A 24,068-nucleotide genomic window follows, 5' to 3' on the forward strand; every position below is an offset into this window, starting at 1 on the left:
CACCTCAGCGCGGGCATTCTGGGAGATGTAGTTTGCAGTCGGAGGGCACACGCTTCAGCGAGCCCCGCGCGAGGCGGCTTCTTCTGCGCATGTGTGCCCTCCAAGTCCTCATGGTAGTGACCCCGCGCGGGGGTGAGTCCCGAGAGGTTAAGCCCCTCCCTGGCTGGCCTTGGTCGGGGCTGGAGGTGCGCCGTGCAGAGGAAGATGGCGTGGGTATGAAGGGGTGGGGAATAATAGGGCTCAGCCGGACTTCGGGGTAGAGGCGTGGACCGGCGTGTGTCAAAAGCTACAGTGACCCTTCCCAGCCCGAGTCCGTGAGCCCCGGGTGGACGGGCTCCCGGGACTGCGTTCTTGCGGGTCGGGGATCGGGTGATGCGGGGGCTCTGCAGGTGTGGCGACCCGGAGCGCATCCACCGGTGGCCGGAGCGCACAAGTGGTTAACGCCCGGAGCGCCCTCCGGGGTGTGGAAAGAGAACCAAGCTTTACTGAAGGTCTGAATTGTTGTCGGTGGAATGCTACCTGCTTTTCCAAAGGTGTCTAGCTTTAACCCCACAGCAACCCTGTAAGTCAGTTTTTCAAACTATGGGTTGAAACCAAGTACGGTCGTGAGTATGGGTGATGAAATCTGTTAAGTTAGTAAAGACTAGTATTTTTATTTGCCAGTAGTTTTTAAAAGTTGGGTTATAATTTACATAGAATAATTTGCACGTAACTTACAGAGAATAAAAATGTAAAAATTGTTGTATACACCCATTTAACCACCACACCATCAAAATACAAAACATTTTAATCCCCCAGAAAGTTCTGAACCTTCCCAGTCAATCATTCCCCCCGTATGCTGAGAAACAACCAGTTTTCCAATTTCTACAGTTTAATTTTGCCCTTCTAGAACATCATATAAATGGAATCCTATAGTATGTACTCTTGTATGTGAACATTTAAAAAAATAAAATACTGTAAAATATCACATATGTATCCCATGTGATAGACATTGTTTTATGAAACTTACTATAGCTACATATGTATTTTTTTTCAATGACTATTTTTTTGAGCATCTGTGAGCCAAACACTGTTCCTGGTGCTGGCTATTGACTATTCAGACAAAAATCCCTGCCTTTATGAAATTTTAGTTTTAGTTAAGTAGAGATAGTCAGTAAACAATAAGCATAATAAAATCAGTAAATTATGTAGTATACTAGAAGGTGATGTGTTATACACAAAGAAAAAGTAGATCAGGTTAAGGGAAATGGGAGAAGGGTTAATTTTAAATTAGGTAGACTGGGAGGCCTCCTTGGTATTTGACGAAAGTCTTGATGAAATAGTGGAAGTGTGTGCTGGCCAGAGGGAACAGCTAGCATGGACGTGAGTGTGCACACACACACACACACCCCTACATTAACATTAGGTTGTTTTGTAAAATATATTTGTTAGCTTAATTTAAAAAGGGGTGGGCGGGTAAAGTCACTGGTACAACACAGGTATTATTTCCAATTTTACTGAGGCTCAGGAAGGTGAAGTGACTTGCTCAAGGTCAAATAGCCAGGAGGTAAATTCAAGCCCAGATATTTGTTTCCAACTCTCCTACTTTTTACAACATGTCTCCCAGCCTAAAACACAGCATTTGACTGAACTCTGCTCCTCCTCAGCTTAAACCACAGGGACCTGCACCTCAGTTCCCCTGGGGCAGATTCCAGACAGACTGTTGAATGAATCTCACCATGTGGACACTATATTTCCAAGTCTATAGATGTCTTTGCCTAGATCCTTGGTCCCACTGAGAACCCAATACTGGTGCATCCTACTTTCAAACTGTAGCCTGTCTCTATTCCTAGAGCCCTGGTTGGAGTCCACAGAGTGCATGACTAGAGGGTCAGAGAAGGGTGTACATCAACTACCACTTACATTTTGATAAATTTCTGACAACATCATTTTTGATGATTACACATTTACTTGGGGGGGTATATATCTATTTGACTAACCAGTTCTTTAATTTGTTCCAACTTTAAGTATTTTTAAAAGTGCTACAACAGATATCCTTGTAGCTAAATCTTAGTGCAAAAATCTGTGGTTTTCTCTCAATGAATTCTGGAGGACCCAAGGGAAATTCTCCCACAGTGGCTTCTTCAACCCAACTGTTGAGGCAGCTGTGTATGGGTTGTTATGGTCACCTGTGTCAGGGTTTATTACACCAGTGATTCTGGAATCTTCAGGTCATACCTGGTCTCACATGGCTCATTCTCTTAAACCTATCTCTGTCTTTATAGATCTCTGCCTTCACCCAAGGGTTACAGAAAATGACCAAGTCCCAGGTGAGTTAGTTTGTTTTGCTATACAGGAACAGTAGTACAGGATTATAAAAATGACCACATGAGCTGAAATAGTTCAAAACAATCTTAATAATCAATGAGATTTCCCCCATTGGTTACAATTATTCTGTGACCTTAAACTTTTTTGTCAAAACATTGAATCCTCTCTTGGTTATACAAGTATAGGGAAATGAAAAATAATAAAAACAAATATTTAGTACACTGTAATTTAAAACATTGAGAATTAAAGTGTTTTATTCTTCGTGAAAAAGCTTATCAAGAGCGGTTTGAACAGTGCCTTCTCATTGTATAACTTTTGACACTGAGTAAGCATTTTTTCTATGGCTTGACATATTGGCAAATTGGATCAGCTTCCGATATTTGATCCTTTGCATTTAGGACAGTCAGTTCTGGACATGTAGTGGGTACTCAGTAAATATTTGTTTAATGACTTATTATTAAATGAATGTCCTAATGGGTAATTATTTCACAAGTATAAAGTATTTCAAATATGAGTTTTGTGTCATGCACAAAATGGAACATAAATCTAGACAAACAGGCATCAAAGCACAGTGCTGGAGAAACAGAATGAGACCAGTTTAGTGTAATATCTCCAAAAACGAAGTGGGACTAAATTTTGGGAAGCATTGTCAACTAATGAACATGGTTAGAAACAAGTTGCCATGCATTTTTTTCCATTTTATGCATTATAGATCATTTTAGTTGGAATAGCAATGTGTTGTTACAGAGACCAGTAACATTCAAGGACGTGGCTGTGGATTTCACCCAGGAGGAGTGGCGGTATCTGGACCCTTCCCAGAGGGATCTGTACCGGGACGTGATGCTGGAGAACTATATCAACCTCATCTCAGTGGGTGAGGACCATTTCCCAGTGTTGATTGGTGTGCGCCTGGTTGACTGCTTTTCCTTTCTCAGTTGCTCCAAATTGCCAGCCCTCTGAAATACTTTTACTAGTGTGGCTCTGAGTCTCAGTTGATGACAACTGACAATCTTTGGGGAGATATGGCTACACGTTTGTTTAAAAAACCTCTTTTTAAGGTACAAATGAGCACCTTTATCAGGCAGTCCCTGATGAAGCTGAGAGTTCAAAGGACCTGAAGCCCAAGTAGCTAGGTCCAAATCCCTTATCATTTCTCATTGACAGGATATAAAACCATCAAGCCTGCTGTGATCCACAAATTGGAACAAGGAGAAGAACCATGGATGGTGGAGAGAGAAATCTCAAGTTGGAGATACCCAGGTGAGTTAGGTGAAGAGTTGTGTGGATGGAAGTGAATGAAATGAAGTTCACAGTTGGTTAATGAGGGCTGACATCTTTGAGAAATATGCTTCAGATTCTCTTCTTAAAGGCCTCGGACCTTTGGAAATAACTGGGGACAGTTAACATAAGTTTCATATCTACCTGAACACCATTTCTGTGTACCACCTTCACATATTAATGTGGTTTTTTTGCATGGCTGTTAGAGAGTTACATTTTCTCCTTCAGGTGTATTCTGCCTGTCATCCCTATCAACTTCATTTAGGACCTTGAGAAGATATTTTTCTCTTTTTTAAAATTGTGGCAAAATATAGACAACATAAAATTTACCATTTTAAGCATTTTTAAGTGTACAGTTTAGTGGTATTAAGTACATTCACATTGTTGTGAGACCATTACCACCATCCATCTCTAGAATTCTTTCATCATCACAAACTGAAACCATTAAAAAATAACTCTCTGTTCCACCTTCCCCCAGCCACTGGTACCCACTATTCTACTTTCTATAGCTATGAATTTGACTATTCTAGATACCTCATATAAGTGGAATCTTAGAATATTTGTCCTCTTGTGTCTGATTTATTTCACTTAGCATAATATCTCAAAGTTCATCTATATTGTAGCATGTGTCAGAGTGTCATTCCTTTTTATGGCTGAATAATATTCCATTGTAGTATATACCACATTTTATTTATCCATTCATCTACCAGTGAACATTTTGAGTTATTACCTTTTAGTTGTTGTGAATAATGCTTCTTTGAACATTGGTGTACAAATATCTGTTTGAGTCCCTGCTTTCAATTCTTTCAGGTATATACTCAGAAGGGAAATTGCTGGATCATGTGGTAATTCTCTATTTACATTTTTAAGGAATTCCCATGATATTTTCCACAGCTACTGCACAATTTTACATTCCCACCACAATGCACAAGTGTTCCAATTTCTCCACATCCTCACCAACACTTGTTATTTTCTAGTTTTTTTAAGTAAATAGTCATCCTAATTGGTATGAAGTGGTATCTCATTATGGTTTTGATTTTCATTTCCCTAGTGATTAGTGATGTTGAGCATCTTTTCATGTGCTTATTGGCCATTTGTATATCTTCTTTGAAGAAGTGTCTATTCAAGTTCTTTGCCTATTTTATTTTATTTTAATGTATTTATTTTATTTTTGGCTGTGCTGGGTCTTTGTTGCTGTGCAGGTTTTCTTTAGTCGTGGCGAGCGGGGGCTACTCTTCCTTGCGGTGCGTGGACTTCTCATTGCAGTGACTTGTCTTGTTGCAGAGCACAGGCTCTAGGCGCACGGGCTTCAGTAGTTGTGGCTTGCGGGCTCTAGAGCGCAGGCTCAGTAGTTGTGGTACACGGGCTTAGTTGCTCCATGGTATGTGGGATCTTCGCGGACTAGGGCTCGAACCCGTGTCCCCTGCACTGGCAGGTGGATTCTTAGACACTGTGCCACCAAGGAAGCCCCTCTTTGCCTATTTTAAAACTGGGTTGTTTCTTTATATATTCTGGGTATTAATCCTTTACAAAATATATGATTTGCAAGTATTTTCTCACATTCTGTGGGTTGCCTTTTCATTTTCTTAATAGTGTCCTTTGACACCCAAAAGGTTTTAATTTTGATGAAATCCAGTTTACCTATTTTTTCTTTTGTTGCCTATGCTTTTGGTGTTATATCCAAGAAATCATTGCCAAATCCAACTCCATGAGGCTTTTTTCTGTATTTTCATCTAAGTGTTTTATCATTTTTTTTTTTTTTTTGGCCATGCTGCAGTCAAGTGGGAAATTAGTTCCCCAATCAGGGATCGAACCTGCACCCCCTGCAGTGGAAGTGCAGAGCCTTAACTACTGCACCACCAGGGAAGTTCCAAATAAGTGTTTTATCATTTTAGCTCTTTAAGTCTTTGATCCATTTTCAGTTAATTTTTGTATATGACATAAGATAAGGATACAACTTCATTCTTTTGCATGTAGGTATCCAGTTTTCCTAGCACCATTTATTGAAAAGACTGTCCTTTCCCCATTGAATGATCTTGGTACTCTCGTAGAAAATCATTTAACCATATACATGAGGGTTTATTTCTGGGCTCTCTATTCTATTCCATTGGTCTATCTGTCTGTCTTTATGTCATTACCACACTGTTTTTGATCACTATGGTTTTGTAGTATGTTTTAAAATCAGGAAGTGTTAGTTATCCAACTTTGTTCTTTTTTTGGAGTGTTTGACTACTTGGAGTCCCTTGAGATTCCATGTGCATTTTAAGATGGATTTTTCTATCTCAGCTAAAAAGTCACTGGGGTTGGACCTAGAGTTTTTGATCTTCATTTCTCTAGCATTCTAGCCTCCCCACCATCACCTTTGTGTTGTCATAGTGTCTTTTTTTTTTTTTTTTAACATTGTATTAATTTCCTAGGGCTGCAACTTAAAAATTACCACAAACAACAGAAGTTAATTGTCTTACAGGTATGGAGGCCAGAAGTTCAAACTCAAGGAACTTCTGGCCTCATGGAGTTTGGGGCCCAGCATGATGGTACATGAAAGCATTCTGGTTCCCCAACCTGTGAACTTTCTGAACCCCCTCCTTTAGAGTTTTTATGGAGGCTCCATTACATAGGCATGATTGATTAAATCATTGGCCACTGGTGAGTACTTCAGCCTCCAGCCCCTCTCCCCTGTCTGGAAGTTGAGGCATGGAACTGAAAGTTCCAGCCCTCTAATCACATGGTTGGCTCCACTGGCAACCAGCCCCCATCCTTAGATGCTTCCCATAAGTCACTTATTAACATAACAAAAGACACCGTTATGACTCTCATCACTTAGGAAATTATAAGAGTTTTTGGAGCTCTGTGCCAGAAACAGGGACAAAGATGAAATATATATTTCTTATTATAAATCACAGTATCACTGGGATAAAAGTTATGTGTTGAAGCCTCTGGGGTTCCAGTGGTAGATACAGATTAGAAATTTACTCACTTTCTTTCTTTAAAGAGTGATGACTTACATGTTGGGAACTGGGCCACGAAGCTCAGTAGGATTGTCAAATTCTGAGCCAAGGAGTGCCTTTATTGCTCTGGATATAGGTAGCATAAGTGTAACAGTAGTCAGGTACTGTCAGAAGTTTATAAAATATCAATAGATGAAAATGAAGATTGATAGGAATTTAGATACAGGGTGAGAAATCTACTGCTTAAGATTACATTAATAGAATCCAGAAGCTTGGAAAACAGGATATAAAGCAGAAAGTGGCAAGAACATAGTTGTCTGAGGATCAGTAATAATAAATATAATAATATCTAACTAGTGAAACATTACATGCTAGGCAGTATTCTGAGTACTTAAAGCAATTGACTCGTTTAATCCTCACAAAACCCTGTAAGATAGGTGCTATTATTATCCTTTTTTATACAAGGGGAAATTGAGGCCCAAAGAGATTAACTTGACCTGTGCCACACATCTAACTAGTGATGAAACTAAGATTGTAATCTGGATTCAGAGCCCATGTGCTTAACGACAATTCATTTTCCTTCTGTGTTAGGTAGAGAGCAAGGTAGGGAGAGCATTTAAAAGTCAGGATTGATTCAGTATCTATGAACTATTGTAGAATAACATGATACACTCAGTAATCAGAATTTAGCAGTGACTCTAATCCTGAGGCAAGTTTGGCTTATCCTATGGCATATTTTCCTCTTACTGGACATAGGAATTCCTGCGCCCTCACACCTATACAAGAATGAATTACCATTATACTGGTTACAAAAGTGTTCCTGTTTACAAGTAGAATTGATGGTTTTATAAAATCAGTTTCATGCTGCTGGATGAATAGACAAGAGCTCAAAGACACTGGAAGCAAAGAGACAAGTGAAGATTAAACTACAGCAATCCAACAATGAGTTGATGAGACACTAGCTCAAATCTCTCTGTTGCTCATCCAGTCCTTCCTTTATTTCCTCTAATCACCATTTTACCCTAGTCACTTTTATTTCTCCTAGATGGGCTCCTCCCATTGACCCTGTAGCAGTTGTTCTTCTTTGTTCCTTTTTACTACTTCTTGGCATTATTTCCATTTTTCTCCCCATTTTACAAAGTCTTGTATGCATATAGTCAAATATATTTATGTTCATTGTCATAGTATCTAGTTCTTTTACTACTACTACAGTTTTTTAAAAAGTTGTGGCTTTCCTGCTAAGCTCAGGGGTATAGATTCCATTTAGCCTTGGTATTTCTTTTAGATATGGATACTGGGTCTGCAAGTAAAGATTCAATCTCACAATAGGGCAAAAAGTTATGAGTCATAATACATTAGCAGAAATATTCACCAACATATACTTTATTATGCTTCCTTCTAGAAAAAGTCTGGCAAGTTGATGACCACATGGAGAGGCACCAAGAGAACCAAGGAACACTTTTCAGGCATGTTGCATTCATTGACCAGAAAACTGTGACGGAGGAAAAGGGTAACAATTGTAATGCACTTAAAAATAGATGTCATCTGAGCACAGCCTTTGTTTCTTCAAAACAAAGACTCCAAAGACATGACTCGTATCATAGAAGTTTTAACTATTTAGACTTATTTAGTGGTAACAGAAGATATGCAAGAAAGAATGAATGTAGTGAATGTGGAAAAGTCTTCTTCCAGAAGTCAGACCTCATTATACATAAGAGAACTCATACAGGAGAAAAGCCCTTTGTATGTACTGAGTGTGGGAAAGGCTTCAGCAAGAAATCAAATCTCATTATACATCTGAGAAGCCATACTCTAGAGAAACCTTATGAGTGTACTGAATGTAGAAAAGCTTTCGCCCATAAATCACACCTCATTGAACATCAGAGAATTCACACTGGGGAGAAACCCTATGAGTGTAATGAGTGTGAGAAAGCATTTTTCCAAAAATCACACCTCAATATTCACCAGAGAACTCATACTGGGGAGAAACCCTATGTGTGCGATGAATGTGGGAGAGCCTTCAGCATGAAGTCACACCTCTTTGTACATCGGAGAATACACACAGGAGAGAAACCTTATGTGTGTACCAGGTGTGTGAGAGCTTTCAGTGAAGTGTCCTGCCTTATTAGACATAAGAAAATCCATACTGGGGAGAAACCTTATGAATGTAATGAGTGTAAAAAAGCCTTTTCTGAGAAGTCTGACCTCATTATACATCACAGAACTCACACAGGAGAAAAACCCTATGAATGCAATCAATGTGGGAAAGCCTTCAGACATAGCTCAGCCCTCTGTCGCCATAAGAGGACTCATAAAGAAAAAGTTTCTTAAAAGAGAAAGTAATGTGGGAATATTTTCAACTAAAAATTACAGTGACAGAAAGCCTTCATTGGAAATCAAACCTTATTATGTATCAAGAAGTCTTAAGAAGAAGCCTATTAATTCAACAAATTTAGAAAAGTATGTAGCTATGTTTCTGTAGAACTCATATTTCAGATGTGATGCCAAAGTATTTCTAGAAGATATTACAGAAAGTACACCTCCTTGTTAAGGATAAATGCTTACTGTGGACTACAAAGACTTTTGAAATATTAATAAGTGGGCTAGTCAAAACAAAATTAGAAAATCATATATGGACAGTATGCAAAGTATGAAAGCATTATATTCCAAACTGTTCTACATTACACTATGCACCACATAATGTAAATCATATAGGTATTGGAATTGCTTATGTGAAGCTAACAATTATGAATACAAAATAAGTATTATATATGTAGAATGCCATTACCAATTATTTTCCACATTAAATAATACTCTTTTTTTAATTATTTATCATTTTTTTTATTTTTTGGCTGTGCTGCACAGCTTGCGGGATCTTCGTTCCCCAACCAGAGATTGAACCCAGGCCATGGCAGTGAAAGTGCAGAGTCCTAACCACTGGACCACCAGGGAATTCCCTATTTTTTTCTTCTTTTAACAAAGTATGAATTGTAACAAAACATAGGGCCTCCTAAATAAGAATTCTAAAGTATAAAATAAACGTTTTTCCTGTTGTTTGTTGGCATATATAAAAGACTCCTGCTACTTCTTGATCAGTGATAGAGTGTGTAAATGTATTGTTATTTACATAAAGTATATATGAGACAGATATCATATGAGAGTGAGCAAAAGAAAATAGCCATGGCCTCTTACAACACTCACTACAATTTACATAGTTGTTTTTGGTGACTAAATTACCCCCTTTTTATATACTGTTATTGTCCCCTCAGATCTATATGTTGAAGCCCTAACCCCCAGTGTCTCATAATATGACTGTATTTGGAGATGGGGCCTTTAAAGAGTAATTAAGTTAAAATGAGGCCATTAGGTGGGCCCTAATCAGTCTGACTGGTGTCCTTATAAGAAGGGATTAGGATACCAGGGATGCAGATACAGAGAGGAAAGGCCATGTGAAGAGACAACAGGAGGGTGACCTCAGAGGAAACCAACCCTGCCTGCCCCTTGATCTTGGACTGCCAACCTCCATAACTGTGAGAAAATAGATTTCTGTTTTTTAAGCCAGCCAGTCTGTGGCATGTTTTTTTGGCAGCCCTAGCAAATTAATATACATACTATTATTCATTTTCACTGGATTACTTCATAAGTTTGAGTATACAAACTATAAGTACTACATAATCTAACAGTATGATTGGGGGCTTGTTGTACTATGTACCATTTCTATCTATTTGGCATTTCCTAATTCACCTGTGATAGAAGAGTAAGAAATACTTTTCATAAGGATTTTACAGTTCAGAAATATAGAGACTTTTTTCAGAGAGAATTATTCATTTTAAAAAATAAAATCCATTCAATGGTGGGGGGTAGATACCCTGTAAATTTCCATGTAAACATCCATGGCATTAGAAATCAACTTCTCCCTTATTTATTAATTTTAAATGCAACCTCATTTTTTCCTAAAGTGAGTTTTAACAGAGAATTATGTACACAGGTGAAAAACATACAAGAGGTGGTGTAAGAGCTCTCGTTCTGCAGGCAGCCAGATTCTAGATTCTAGATCTGCTTTGAGCCTTATTTTCTCTTCTGTGAATTAGAGATAACAACGCCCTAATTTGTTGGGTTATTGCAAAGATTATACAAGATAGTATATGTACGGTATTCATAAGATGTTAGCTATTTTTATGTTTTCCAAGGGTACAATTGGAACTTTCATTCTAATTAGAAAGATAGACAGGGAAACGATTCACTGTAATCAGGTCTGTGATAGAGGGAGATAGAAAGGACTTGGGGGAGGGGTGTCACATGCATCATTGTGTTTCATTCTCACAAGGATATGAGCCTGGAACCACTGCCCTACATTGCCCCTATATTAAGTCACTGATTTAGGGGTTAGTCCTAGAAGTGTATTGCCTATGTAACAGAAAACAAAATATGTGACATTGGCCTAGCACTTGGGCAGTGAGAAAACATGTCAAAGGCTGAAAAGATGATGACAAGCTGGCAAAACAATTGGTAAAATTGTCTCCTTTACATACACCTACTGTGCTAACAGCTCTAGAAGATATTAGAGAACAGAGTGTTAGTAATATTTGCTCACTGATATTAGCTGCATTTGGCAAGCTTTTATAAGAAGGAGATAAACTCAGGAAAAATTAGTGATTGACAAGCCAAAATAAAAGCAAATAGTCCAGAAATTTGGGGCCCTACAGAATTTTTTTTAATTAATTAATTTATTTATTTATTTTTGGCTGCATTGGGTCTTCGTTGCTGTGCGCGGGCTTTCTGTAGTTGTGGTGAGCGGGGGCTACTCTTCGTTGAGGTGCGCAGGCTTCTCACTGCGGTGGCTTCTCTTGTTGCGGAGCATGGGCTCTAGGCGCGTGGGCTTCAGTAGTTGTGGCACACGGGCTCAGTAGTTGTCGCTCGCGGGCTCTAGAGTGCAGGCTCAGTAGTTGTGGCACATGGGCTTAGTTGCTCTGCGGCATGTGGGATCTTCCCGGACCAGGGCTCAAACCCATGTCCCCTGCATTGGCAGGCGGATTCTTAACCACTGCACCACCAGGGAAGTCCCCCTACAGAATTTTTTTCTTTAATTATTTCTAGACTTCTAATAGTTGAGAACGATTTAAAAGGTTTTGAGAATCGACAACCTGATAAACCTTTCAGTGAAATAAAGTGACTTAGAAGAAAGATCTTGTTGAAGCCTGATATCTTCAAAGTGTCTCGTCTGCCCACCCCAGCTCCATGTTACAGGAGCTCAATTTTAGTCAGCTCCAACTGGGAAGACTTGGGCTCCCGTTCCCAGCCTAGCTCTTTCTTATACAGTAGCTCTACCCAAGACAAGGTAGGCCAAGAATACTGGGGCCCTGATCCACCCCCCTACAGGCTTTATGTTTGTAGGGCAAATGTTCCACGCCAGGGGGTGATGGGGGACCAAAAGTTGAAAGGACAGCAGCCTGTTTTCCCAACTCCCACTTATAGAGCAGAGGTTCCACACTGGGAGGAGTAAATCAAAAAGACCTCGGGCTTCCATTTCTCCTCCCAAATCCCACTTGCAGGGAGGAATTTCCATGCCAAGAGGAGAAACCAAGAAGCTTCCTCAGCTCCAATGCAACAGTGTAGACATCTGTGCAGGGAGAGAGGCAAGAGGGAGGACTGGAAGCTCCAGAGCTCCACAGAGGGACCTGACTTTATTTAGTACACAGTGTGGAGGAATGCTTGACTTCAGACATTGTTGAAAACAGAGATCTTAGTGGCAAGCAATTAGAATTCTATTCCATAAAATAAGTAGCAACAAATGAAATAGGCCACCCGAAAGTTTAACAGAGGGAACCAGAGAAATAGCTTAAAAAGTGCCCTGGAAGATCACAGTTATCCCTGTCTGGAAGGCTGTGCACACACCTAGGTTTCACACTCAGAACCAACTGGAGCAGGCACTTGAAAGGTATAGTCACTAACTGAACCTAGGCCAGACTTGAAAGAATTCTCTAAGTCACACACAGATCCATTAGCAGAGAGTGGAAGCTTTACTGGCTCAAGGGACTTAGGCGCACCTCTGACCAATCACTGGCTGAACATTACAATAATTTGGACCCAGGGGTGACTTCTAGGAAGCCAGGCTTGGGGTGGGAGATGGAGGAACTGAGCAGTAACATCAGAGACTATACACTGTGGAGGAAAATAGACTTCACAAAATTAGTCCAGGCAAGCTACTTTAAAAAACTAACAAAATAAAACAGAGCAAATTCACAAGCCCTGAAGGGGATATATCAGAACCCAAAGTTCCTAAAATATAGTATCTCAAAAACTATGAGAGGTTCAAAGAAACGGAATAGTATAACCCTTGTACAGGAAAAACAGTGGCAATAGAAACTACCTTTGAGGAGGCCCAAATGTTGAACTTTTAAGGCAAACACTGCAAAAAAAGCTATTATAAATATGTTCAAAAGCTAAAGGAAACTATATTCATGAAAGTAGCTCATGAATAGAGAATGTCAATAGATAAAATTATTTGAAAGAACCAAACGAATTCTGGAGTTGAGAAGTACAATACCTGAAATAAAGATTCACTGTAGGGGATCAACAGTAGATTTAAGTTGGCAGAAGAATGAGTGAATGTGAAAATAGATCATTAGAGATGTTACGATCTGAGAACAGAGAGAAAAAAAGAATGAAGTAAATTGAACTGAGCAGACTTCTGGTTTCTTATCTGACAGAAAAATCTTAGAATTTGTCACTATCGTCTTCACAACAAGAAAAAAATTCTGAACAAGTTGGAAATCAACAATTCTTCTCACTTCCTGTAGAGAATTTGGGTTACAGGACAAACTGCTTCCCTGAAAACTAGAGAAAAAGGAAGATACGGAGAGGTTACTAGGAACAAGCTCACCAGAGGAGCCAGTATAGGTAGGAACACTTAGATTGTAATTGATGAATTGCTGGAGACTCAATATGAAGTAGACTGAGAGTTAAAAACTCTCAGGGTTCAGTCTTAGGGGGACCTCCACACTTTCATGAGTCATCTCCAGGACCCCCCCGCCAAGTTCTTCAGGTAACGATCAGAAAAAAGTTCCTTCCTGCTTCTGACAGAGGGAGCAGAAAAGTAACCATTTTGGAATATACCCAGAGGATTCTGTTCTTTTTAAGATAGGACTTGCATCCAAAGAAACTGTTTTCACCAGAGCCTAAGGGAAGAACTATTTTTAAGAGGGGCTTGCATCAAAAGAAACTATTTTAACTTGAGGGAAGGAAAATATTCCACTCCGCCCCTCTCTAGTCTTTGACATGGAGGAAAAGAAATATCCAACACGGGCCCCCTTTAACCTCCATGTCTCACCTGGGGGACAAGAGAAGCTAAGAACACTTGTAAAAGTCACAGCCTAAAATCACAGCCTCACTAAAAGACTGGCGCCTAATCATAGGATTATAGAATGCTCCCCTCCCTCCACATCTTACCATCACATCAATCAAACTGTATAATAACAGTGGGTTACAGCTAAAATAACTGCAAAGCTCAGATGCTATTTGAGCAGAAGTGTTTAGAGAAAACTAAAGATAACACAGGAGACAAAAATAAGGACACTGGAGGAAATTTTACCTTTCACATCTACAGCTACAGCAAACAAAAAACTCAGCCAAACTGCTAGCCAGGTAAACATAAAATTGGCGTTGCAGAGTTGGTGTAGAAAAAAACCTGCACATTTGGCATCAGGAGTGGTGTCAGAAAAAAGATACCGGACCCTTCAAAAGTTTAAGGAGAAATGCTCTCTCAAACAAAATTTGAGGGAACTTGTTGCCAGTAGACCTGTCTTGCAAGAAAGGTTAAAATATCTTCCCAGAAAGAAGGAAAATGATATAGGTCAGAAACTCAAGATCTCGGGACTTCCCTGGTGGCACAGTGGTTAAGAATCCGCCTGCCAATGCAGAGCACACGGGTCCGATCCCTGGTCCGGGTAGATCCCACATGCCACAGAGCAACTAAGCCCGTGCGCCACAACTACTGAGCCTGCACTCTAGAGCCTGTGAGCCACAACTACTGAAGCCCGCGCACCTAGAGCCCTTGCTCCGCAACAAGAGAAGCCACCGCAATGAGAAACACGGGCACCGCAATGAAGAGTAGCCCCAGCTCGCCACAACTAGAGAAAGCCGGCGCGCAGCAATGAAGACCCAACGCAGCCAAAAATAAATTTATAAAAAGAAAAGAAAAGAAACTCAAGATCTCCATAAGGGAAGGAAGAGTGTTGGAGAAAGAATAAATTAAGGCAAAATACAATTTTTTATTTTTCTTAGTCTTATTGATCTAACTAATAAGTTTGTTCAAAATAATAATGGCAGTATATTGGTTGATTACAGCCTATGGGTAAGTGAAAGGAATAACAGCAATGTCATAGGGACGGGAGGGAGGAATTATCTTTTAATCTGTGTCTTTATTTTTAAGTGAGTTTCTTGTAGACAACATGCACTGCTTGCTGGTGGGAATGTAAAATGATGCAGCCACTTTGGAAAACACTCTGCAAGTTCCTCAAATGACCAAACATAGAGTTACCATAGGACCCAGCAACTCCACTCCTACGTATATACCCAAGAGGAATGAAAACATATGTTCATGCAAAACTTTGTACACAAATGCTCAAAGCACTACTCTTCACAATAACTAAAAGGTATAAGCCACCTAAATGTCCACCAACTGATGAATGAATAAGCAAAATGTGGTATATCTATGTAATGGAATATTATTCAGCCATAAAACAGAATGAAATACACAATACAACATAGATGAAGCTTGAAAACATGCTAAGTAAATGAAGCCAGTCACAAAAGACTACATATCACATAATTCAATTTATATGAACTGTCCAGAATAGACAATTCTACAGAGACAAAGAGTAGACTAGTGGTTGCTTAGGGTTGGAGGAGGAGATGAGGAGATAAGGGGATTATGGCTAAAGGATATCAAATGTCTTTCTGAGGTGATGAAAATGTTCTGATATTGACTGCGGAGATGGCTGCACATGTCTGTAAATATACCGAAACCATTGAATTGTATACTCTAAATGGGTGAATTGTATGGTGTGTGAACTATATCTCCATAAATCTGTTTTTAAAAGATTGAAGTATTGGGCCTATAACATATAGAGGTATAATATATTTTACAGTGCAAAGGAAGGGAGAAAGAAAGAAGCTCTAGGGGAGTAAGGATGTGACATCAGATGGTAACTTGAAACCACAGGAAGAACTGAAGAGTACCAGAAATGATAAATGTTTGGGGGTTTTTTTAAGATTATTTGTGTGTATCCTTTCTTCTCTTAGTTTCTTCAAAAGACATAAAATTAGGGACTTCCCTGGTGGTCCAGTGGTTAAGACTCGGCACTTCCACTACAGGGGGCATGGGTTCGATCCCTGGTCGGAGAACTAAGATCCCGCATGCCCCGTGGCACAGCCAAAAAGACATAAAATTATATAAAGCAACAATTATAACACTGTATTGTTGGGTTTTAACATACATAGACAAAATATATATAAAATAGTAGCACAAAAGTGGGCAGAGTGGAGCAAATTTTCTATATATCACTGGAATTAAGTTAGTATTAATCTGAAGGAAATTATGATATTGTCTAAACCCTAGAGCAATGTAACAAATAACAAATAGTTTAAAAATCAATAGATACTCAGCCCTCAAAAATGGAGAGCCTAACTTCTCAGTCCTTAAGTGTATGCTATGCCTAGCGATTTCCAAAGTGAATAGTATGGAAAGAAATGGGGAAATAGTAACTTTACAGTGGAGAAACATGGACCAACACTACCTTAGACAGATGACCAATGTCAGTATCAACACTGATAAGTCATGTTGATAGCATGAACCCTTGATATAATATGATGAAATGGTGCTTTACCTCTGTGGTCTTCCTCCCTTTGCAGTCTAAGCATGAGAAAAATATCAAGAAAATCTCAGCAGGGGGACATTCCACAAAATCCATGACCAGTACTTCTCAAAACTGTTGAGGTTATGAAAACAAGGAAAGTCAGAGAAACTGCTTCAGCCAAGAGGAGCCTAAGGAGACATGATGGCTAAATATAATGTAGTATCCTAGGTGGAATCCTGTAACAGAAATAGGACGTCAGATAAAAACTAAAGAAATCTGAATAAAGTGTGGACTTTAGTTAATAATGATGTATCACCATTGGTTCATTTATTATAACAAATATACCCTAGTAATGTAATATGTTAATAGTAGAGAAACTACTTAAAATAATGGGATCAATGGTATATAAAGTCTTGACTTTAGATCTACATGCTAGAGAATCCACAAATGGAATCACTCTCTAGAAGTTGCAAAGACAGCCCTGTAGAGTGGAACAAAAGAGGTAGGGTAGGAGGGTGCTGGGCCCCTTCCTTTTTCCTTTAACAGAAATTACTTGAGAAGCATCCTGACACCTCCCCATACACAGGACATGGTGGAAAAAGAGAGTTGGCAGGATTGGGGAGACCTAAGTGTATGAAGATTAAAGCATGATACACCTGTAGAAGATGGTATGAAGAACGGCATGAAGTCTGAGTAACACCCTGAAGGAGGGATGTCCAAAAGCGGGGTTGATGTGTCTAGGTGAGACACATGAGCAGGAAAGGTTTTCTGTGATATATTTCTGTTAGGTTAGCAGATGGAATGCACATGTGAAGGGGGAGGCAGGGGAAGCATGTGGCGGTGGGGGTACATGAGTCTGGGATTAGAGTGATTTTAGAAACAATTTGAAGCCCGGGTCTTATCCTCTGTTCACCTGATAGAACAGAAAAATCCCTTGGGGTAGGACAAACCTAGATGAAAGACCCAGACCTCCATCTCTTTCTCTCCCGAGTGACCAGTTTTCCTTCTGGCCCTGGTCTGCTGCAGGGCAGAAATCTGCTGAGTCTTCTCCCCTCCCAGGGAGTTAAACCGTCATGCAGCCTTGGCTCTTGGAAAGAGTCACCATCTTGTATTCTAATATGGGTCCCATATATTCTAATATGGGTAAGGCCATATTGACCACTCTGTCCATACTTGCATCTCTCCCCACAAAGGCATCTGAGTCTAGTGGCTAATAGACTATTTCTCTTTCTAAAAAAAGAACTTACCCAGGGTACTTTATTCATGTCCTTTCTTCTCACTGGAATTTGCCTGCCTTATGGAACACAAAGATGATTTTTGTGGTCTTCTCCTTATAAAGTAGGTCACATAGACCTACAGGTGGGCTGTATTCACTTTCTCTAAGAAGATGTCACTTGGCTTGGGAATACCAGCCAGCCATGTCTGAAATTCCAGACACAAGAGAGCCCAGAGAACTGGGTGAGGCTGCCTATAACTGCCTTGACAACTAAACCACCGATGGATTAGAATTTTAAAAATCACAGCACCCTGGAAACAGAATCACAGAATTTTGGATCTGGGTGACAGAAATCTCACATAATCCAACACCTTAACAACAACAAAAAATCCTTATTTACTGATTGGAAGAAGTTTTTGCCCATGGAAATTGTTTGTTTGTCTGAACTTGAATACACAGGACAGGAATAGAAATATCTTCTTTGGTTGCTTGATGAAAAAAATAAAATAATCTTGAAACCCTGACAAACAGAAGCTATGTGGGAAAAGGAAAATTATTTGATCATAAGAGTCAAAAGCATTTACTCTATCAGGGTTTGAAGGTGCTGAAAGTGGAAAATTGAAGGTGAATGAGGTGGGGTGGGGAGATCAAGACACTACTTCCTTCATCTCTTCCCTTGAAATATCTTCATAATTAAGACTTTCATTCATCTACCTTTGGATTTAACATATAAGGTATGAACTTTATTTTAACATGGAGGTGTGAATACCACTACTTCTGAAATCAAGTTATAATCCCAGTCTAGTGGCAGCTTGCCTGCTGTATCTCATGACCTTACATAGACAATGGATACTTAAATATGACACCAAAAGCACAAGCAACAAAGTGAAAAAGTAAATCAATTGGATATTATCAAAATTTTAAAATTTTGTGCTTCAAAGGACACCATCAAGTAAGTGAATAGATATGGAAGAAAAGAATGGGAGAAAAATTTTTGCAAATTATATATATGATAAGGGACTTGTATCTAGAGTATATAAAGAACTCCCATTGAAAAGAAAAATAACCCAATTTAAAAACATATAGAATCTGAATAGACATTTTTCCAAAGAAGATATGCAAATGACCAATAAGCACATGAAAAGGTGCTGAACATCACTAGCCATCGGGGGAAATGCAAATCAAAACCACAGTGAGATACAATCTCATACCCATGAAGATGGCTATAATTGAAAAGATGGACAACAGTAACTGTTGGAAAGGATGTATAGACATTAGAACCCTCATACACTACATTGCTGATAGAAAGGTGAAATAGTGCAGCTGCTTTGGAAAACAGTCTGACAGTTCCTCAAAAGATTAATTCACTTCTAGATATATATCCAAGAAAAATGGAAACATATATCCACACAAAAACTTGTACACAAAACGTTTATAGCAGCATTATTCATAATAGCCAAGAAGTGAAAGAACTTAACTGTCCATAAACTTATGCATAGATAAATAAAATCTGGCATATCCCTCCAACAGAATATTATTTGGCTATGAAAAGTAGTAAAGCACTAATGCATACTACACCATGGATGAACCTTGAAATTATGCTAAGTGAAACAAACCAGTCACAAGGACCGCATGTTGCAATATTCCACTTACATGAAATGTCTAAATTAGGAAAATCCAGAATCTAAGTATATTGGTGGTTGCCTAGGGCTGGGAGGGCTGGGGAGGTATGGAGATAATGGATACAGAGTTTCTTTTGGGGGTGATGAAAATATTCTAAAATTGATCATGGTGATAGTCGTACCACAATACACTAAAATATACTAAATATGCATACTAAAACCATTGAAATGTACACTTTAAATAGATGAATTGTATGTATGTGAATTCAATCTCAATAAAGCTGTTATAAAAATGAAACCAAGATCTGAGTGCTGGGTGTGCTTGTTGGTATTGTAGTGTCACAGCTTCTAGGCCCTCCCAGCTGAGAGAGCAAGATACATACGTGTTTATACTAACCCATGGGTATACACATACCTATAAATATCTGTATATGTACCCATCTCTATCTCCATTAAGCTAAACATGATTTCATACTGATGTCTCCAACTCTAATCCAATATCACGTAGATCATTCTAGCCTTCCCCACTAGCTTAACTGTAACCTCTCACTCCTGGGTCCCACCATCTGCCATCCACTTATTTAATTGTTCAGTTCCAGTATGCATGTGTAGTAGCGTCAGGATTATTAACCTGAACCCCTGTGGAAAACAACTTTAGCAACCAGAGTACAGTACTTATGTGTAGTTTACTTGCCTTTAGTCTGTCTTCTCCACTCATATCCCAAGTTTATTATTTTCCCATCACCCCCTATGGTGAAGTTATTTCATACAGAGATTCTTTTATCAAAATTTAAATTCTATCATGAGATCCCCCTACTGCCTAAATTATTTTTAAAAATTGATTACATAAGGTTCAATGCTTGTGCTGCTAAGTTCTATGGGTTTTGACAATTTCATAGTGTCATGTACATCCATTATTATAGTATCAAACAGAATAGTTTCACACCCTAAAAATCATCTGTGCTTCACCTATTCAACTCTCTCCTCCTCTTTCAACATCCCTGAAAACCACTGATGTTTTTACTGTCCATATAGTTTTTCCTTTTCCATTATGTCATATAAATGGGATCATACAGCATAGTGCCTTTTCAGATTGGCTTCTTTCATCTAGCAATATACATTTAAGAGTCATCCATGTTTTTGTGTGGCTTGATAGCTCATTTCTTTTTGTCACTGGATAATACTCCATTGTATGGATGTGCCAGTTATTTTTTTTTTTACTTTTAAAAAAATATTTATTTGTCTGTGCCGGGTCTTAGTTGCGGCACGCAGGATCTTCATTGCCGTGTGTGGGATCTTTAGTTGCAACATGTGGGATCTTTAGTTGCGGTATGTGGGCTCTTAGATGCAGCATGCAGAACCTAGTTCCCTGACCAGAGATGGAACCCAGGCCCCCCTCATTGGGAGTGCGAAGTCTTAACCGCTTGACCACCAGGGAAATCCCCAGGTGTTTTTTGTTTGTTTGTTTGTTTTTTACTTTTTTTGGCTGCGTTGGGTCTTCGTTGCGCATGGGCTTTCTCTAGTTGTGGGGGTGGGGGGGCTACTCTTCATTGCGGTGCGCGGGCTTCTCATTGCGGTGGCTTCTCTTGTTGCAGAGCACGGGCTCTAGGTGCGCGGGCTTCAGTAGTTGTGGCATGTGGGCTTCAGTAGTTGTGGCTCACAGGCTCTAGAGCACAGGCTCAGTAGTTGTGGCACACGGGCTTAGTTGCTCCTTGGCATGTGGGATCTTCCCGGACCGGGGATCGAACCCATGTCCCCTGCATTGGCAGGCAGATTCTCAACCACTGTGCCACCAGGGAAGTCCCCCAGTTATTTTTAATAGACTTGATTCTTTTGAGCAATTTCAGATTCACAGCAAAATTGAGAAGAAAGTACAGTTCCCTTACACAGGCACAGCCTCCACCACTATTAATATCCTACCAGAGTGGTACATTTGTTATAATTGATGAACCTACATGAACATATCATAATCACTCAAAGTCCATAGTTTCTATTATGGTTTACTCCTGATGCTATATATTCTGTGGGTTTTTACAAATGTATAATGACATGTATCCACCATTATGGTATCATATAGAATAGTTTTACTGCCCTAAAAAATCCTCTATACTCTGCCAGTGCATCCCTCCCTCCCCCTAGCCCCTGGCAACCACTGATCTTTTTTTACTGTCTCCATAGTTTTACCATTTCTAGAATGTCATATAGTTGGAATCATACAGTATATAGCCTTTTCAGATTGGCTTCTTTCACTTAGTAGTATACACTTAAGTTCCCTCTATGTCTCTTCATGACTTGATAGGTCATTTCTTTTTAGTGCTGCATAATATTCCATTGTCTGGATGTACCATTTCTCTTCAGTTCCTTTTTTTTTTTAATCATACATAGGTATTGAATTTTGTTGAATACATTTTCTGCCTTTATAGATATGATCTCATGGTTTTTCTGATTTAGTCTGTTAATAGGATGAATTACATTGATTTATGAATGTTGGACCAGCCTTGCATTCCGGGAATGAACTCTATAAGATTTCCCTGGCTTGCAGATATTTTCTTGATTTCTCAGTGTTCTGGACAGAAGCAAAGGGCAGGAGGACATTATGTCATAAGCTCTGGAGAGTAGGCTAACTCTGCTGCTTGTACAAGTCTGTGACTTAGAACTCTGAGGTCACACTTCCTGTTTAACGGGGAATGAGGTTCTGTTTGCAGTGAAGACACCAAGCACCTACACTTAAGCTTGCCTCATATATTCATGGCTCTATAAATGGCTGTTCTCCCTGAAGCCACTGAATGTAACTGTCAATTATGACATTCACTGGCCCTCTGGTACTACTGGAATCAGCTTTTGTCATTCAAGTTTTAAAAGCTCTCTGGACAGCTGGGAAGGTAGTATTGCTCAGTGGTTAAGAGCACAAGTCTGAGTCCCTGTATCCAATTCTTTTAGGTATATACCTAAAAGTGGAATTGCTGGATCATATGGTAATTCTGTGTTTAATTTTTTGAGGAACCACCATACTGTTTTCCACAGTGACTGATGACCTACAGTTTTAAGTTCAGATTTTTCTAATATAGTAGAAAGAAAAAGAAAACAACCAGAAGTAAAATTGACCTTCCCTCGTGGAGCCAGATATACACACTTCAGTTAAAGACTAAAAGTAGTATTGTCCCTCTCACTGATATGAGAATATTACTTTTATATAATTTAAATTTTGTTTTAAATAGTGACTAACAAAAAACTTAAAATGTATAATCTTCATATGCTCTGGCTATCCATTAGGTGGCCCTTGGGTGCTGAATCTTTGAAAAACCCTGGGTAAAATGCTGAACAAATGTGTATCCAACTTATTTGCAACCTCCTCCAGGAACTTCCTCAGCCCCCTGACTCCCAGGAGGTTCTTTCTGTCCTCTGAGCTCCAAAGGTGCTCCTGGTCTCCAACACTTACCACATTTGTCCTCTTTATGCGCCAGTGCTCCCCCAGTCTAGACTGGAGCCCTGGAGGACACCCTTGCTCACTGGTCGGTGTCTCCAGCGAGGCCTGGACGGTTCTGGGATTTTGTCTAGGCTGCATGTCTGGCTGGGGCTGGGAACAAAGGGTCAGATTCAGGACTTCAGCCTGGCCAAGAACCGTGGATACACAGCTCCCATCGGCCCACTTATGAGAGGCTCCCAGAACTCCAGCCCAAGATCCTTTATTCCCCTTGGCTTGCTGTTCCCACCCTCTCCTGCCCGGGCTCTCGGCATGCAGCAGGCCCAAGGAGCAGATATTTATCTGTTATCATTTGACTGTTGATGCTGCCTCTCAATGGGATCCGCACATCTGGGGTTGACTTCAGCATTAGTTTGCTGTGTATGAGCATGCATTGCATTGGAGCATGAAATATTTTTAGAATCCATGACTCAGACTACTCCCTGATTCAGGTTGGCCTGTCACAACAGGTAACTAAGGGGTTTCTTGTTTTACAGATAGTTTCCCCCACAATTAAAATTTTCTAATAGCAATAAGGTCATTGTTAACAACTCAGACATACAACTGTAGAGAAGGTGAAAAGCAACTGAATTTCACTACCCAACATAAGCACTATTAACATTTAATGTACTATCCTTTCATATGTGTGTAGACACAAAACTGTGCAAAGTTTATGTGTTTATAATTAGGGTTTTACATAGAAGTACACCCTAGACATCTATTTCATTATACTCAAATGGCTCGATAATTTTCCCCTGTGTGCGTGTGTATGTAGCCAAACTCCTGTTTGAAGGCCTGGTTTTTCAGTTTTTCAGTGATATAAACAATGCTGAGATCAACCTCTGGCTCCCAGATTATTTATATTGACTGATTTTTACATGTAATTTGAATTTTTTCCACAAGGGGGAAGCAGGCTACAGTGAGAAGACAAACTAAGATTCAAAAAACAAAAACAACTAAAAAGTTCTTACTCTTTTGCTTTCAGGAAAGAAAAAAAAAAAAAGGAAGAAAGAAAATTCTTTGGCACACAGAAGCTCACCCCAACCTTGTGTAGCTGGTGGTAGTATTTTCCTCATTTTATGGATACGGAAACTGGGTGATGTGTATGGATTCTTACCAACCAGTGAGTGCCAAGGTGGAATTCAAAGCTGTCTTCTGGTTCCATATAGCTGGCTCTCTTTCCTTCACGGCACTTCCAAATTGACATTGGCATTCTCCTTACATTCAGTTCAGGTCTAGGCACTGTGCTGGGGACACTCTGAGACATGCAGAAATGAATCAAAGGGACTTCCCTGGTGGTGCAGTGGTTAAGAATTTGCCTGCCAATGCAGGGGACATGGGTTCGAGCCCTGGTCTAGGAAGATTCCCACATGCCAT

At 39.6% G+C, this 24,068-nt stretch overlaps 1 protein-coding gene across 11 annotated transcripts; it reads left to right on the forward strand.

The window, feature by feature from the left end:
- The first annotated feature begins 3 nt into the window (after nt 1–3).
- LOC309624009 (zinc finger protein 248-like) lies at nt 4–16,572 on the forward strand. Of its 11 annotated transcripts, none has more exons than XR_014241736.1 (7): nt 5–213; nt 2,265–2,309; nt 3,020–3,181; nt 3,472–3,567; nt 4,396–4,430; nt 7,916–8,043; nt 9,399–9,606. XR_014241736.1 is itself a non-coding variant. In XM_082381526.1 (7 exons), exons 1-6 carry the CDS (start codon nt 90–92, stop codon nt 7,952–7,954), a joined length of 501 nt encoding a protein of 166 aa, XP_082237652.1. In that variant the 5' UTR covers nt 6–89; the 3' UTR covers nt 7,955–7,999; nt 9,399–9,606. The 11 variants fall into 11 exon arrangements, 8 of the variants coding, with proteins under 8 accessions (XP_082237651.1, XP_082237652.1, XP_082237653.1 ...); XM_082381526.1 differs by having other exon boundaries at nt 6–213; nt 7,916–7,999; XM_082381525.1 differs by lacking the exon at nt 4,396–4,430 and having other exon boundaries at nt 4–132; nt 7,936–8,043.
- Nucleotides 16,573–24,068: the final 7,496 nt, after the last annotated feature.

The sequence above is a fragment of the Balaenoptera borealis genome, assembly GCF_965194805.1.
Source record: "Balaenoptera borealis genome assembly, chromosome: 2".
Taxonomy (NCBI): Eukaryota; Metazoa; Chordata; class Mammalia; order Artiodactyla; family Balaenopteridae; genus Balaenoptera; species Balaenoptera borealis.

Bases quoted from the DNA above. Each gene is read 5' to 3' on its own strand.
- LOC309624009 (XM_082381522.1), top strand. From the start codon at position 90: ATGTGTGCCCTCCAAGTCCTCATGGTAGTGACCCCGCGCGGGGGTGAG. The intron at 3,182-3,471 runs GTGAGGACCATT...TCTCATTGACAG, and splicing joins TATCAACCTCATCTCAGTGG to GATATAAAACCATCAAGCCT. The intron at 3,568-7,935 runs GTGAGTTAGGTG...GCTTCCTTCTAG, and splicing joins CTCAAGTTGGAGATACCCAG to AAAAAGTCTGGCAAGTTGAT.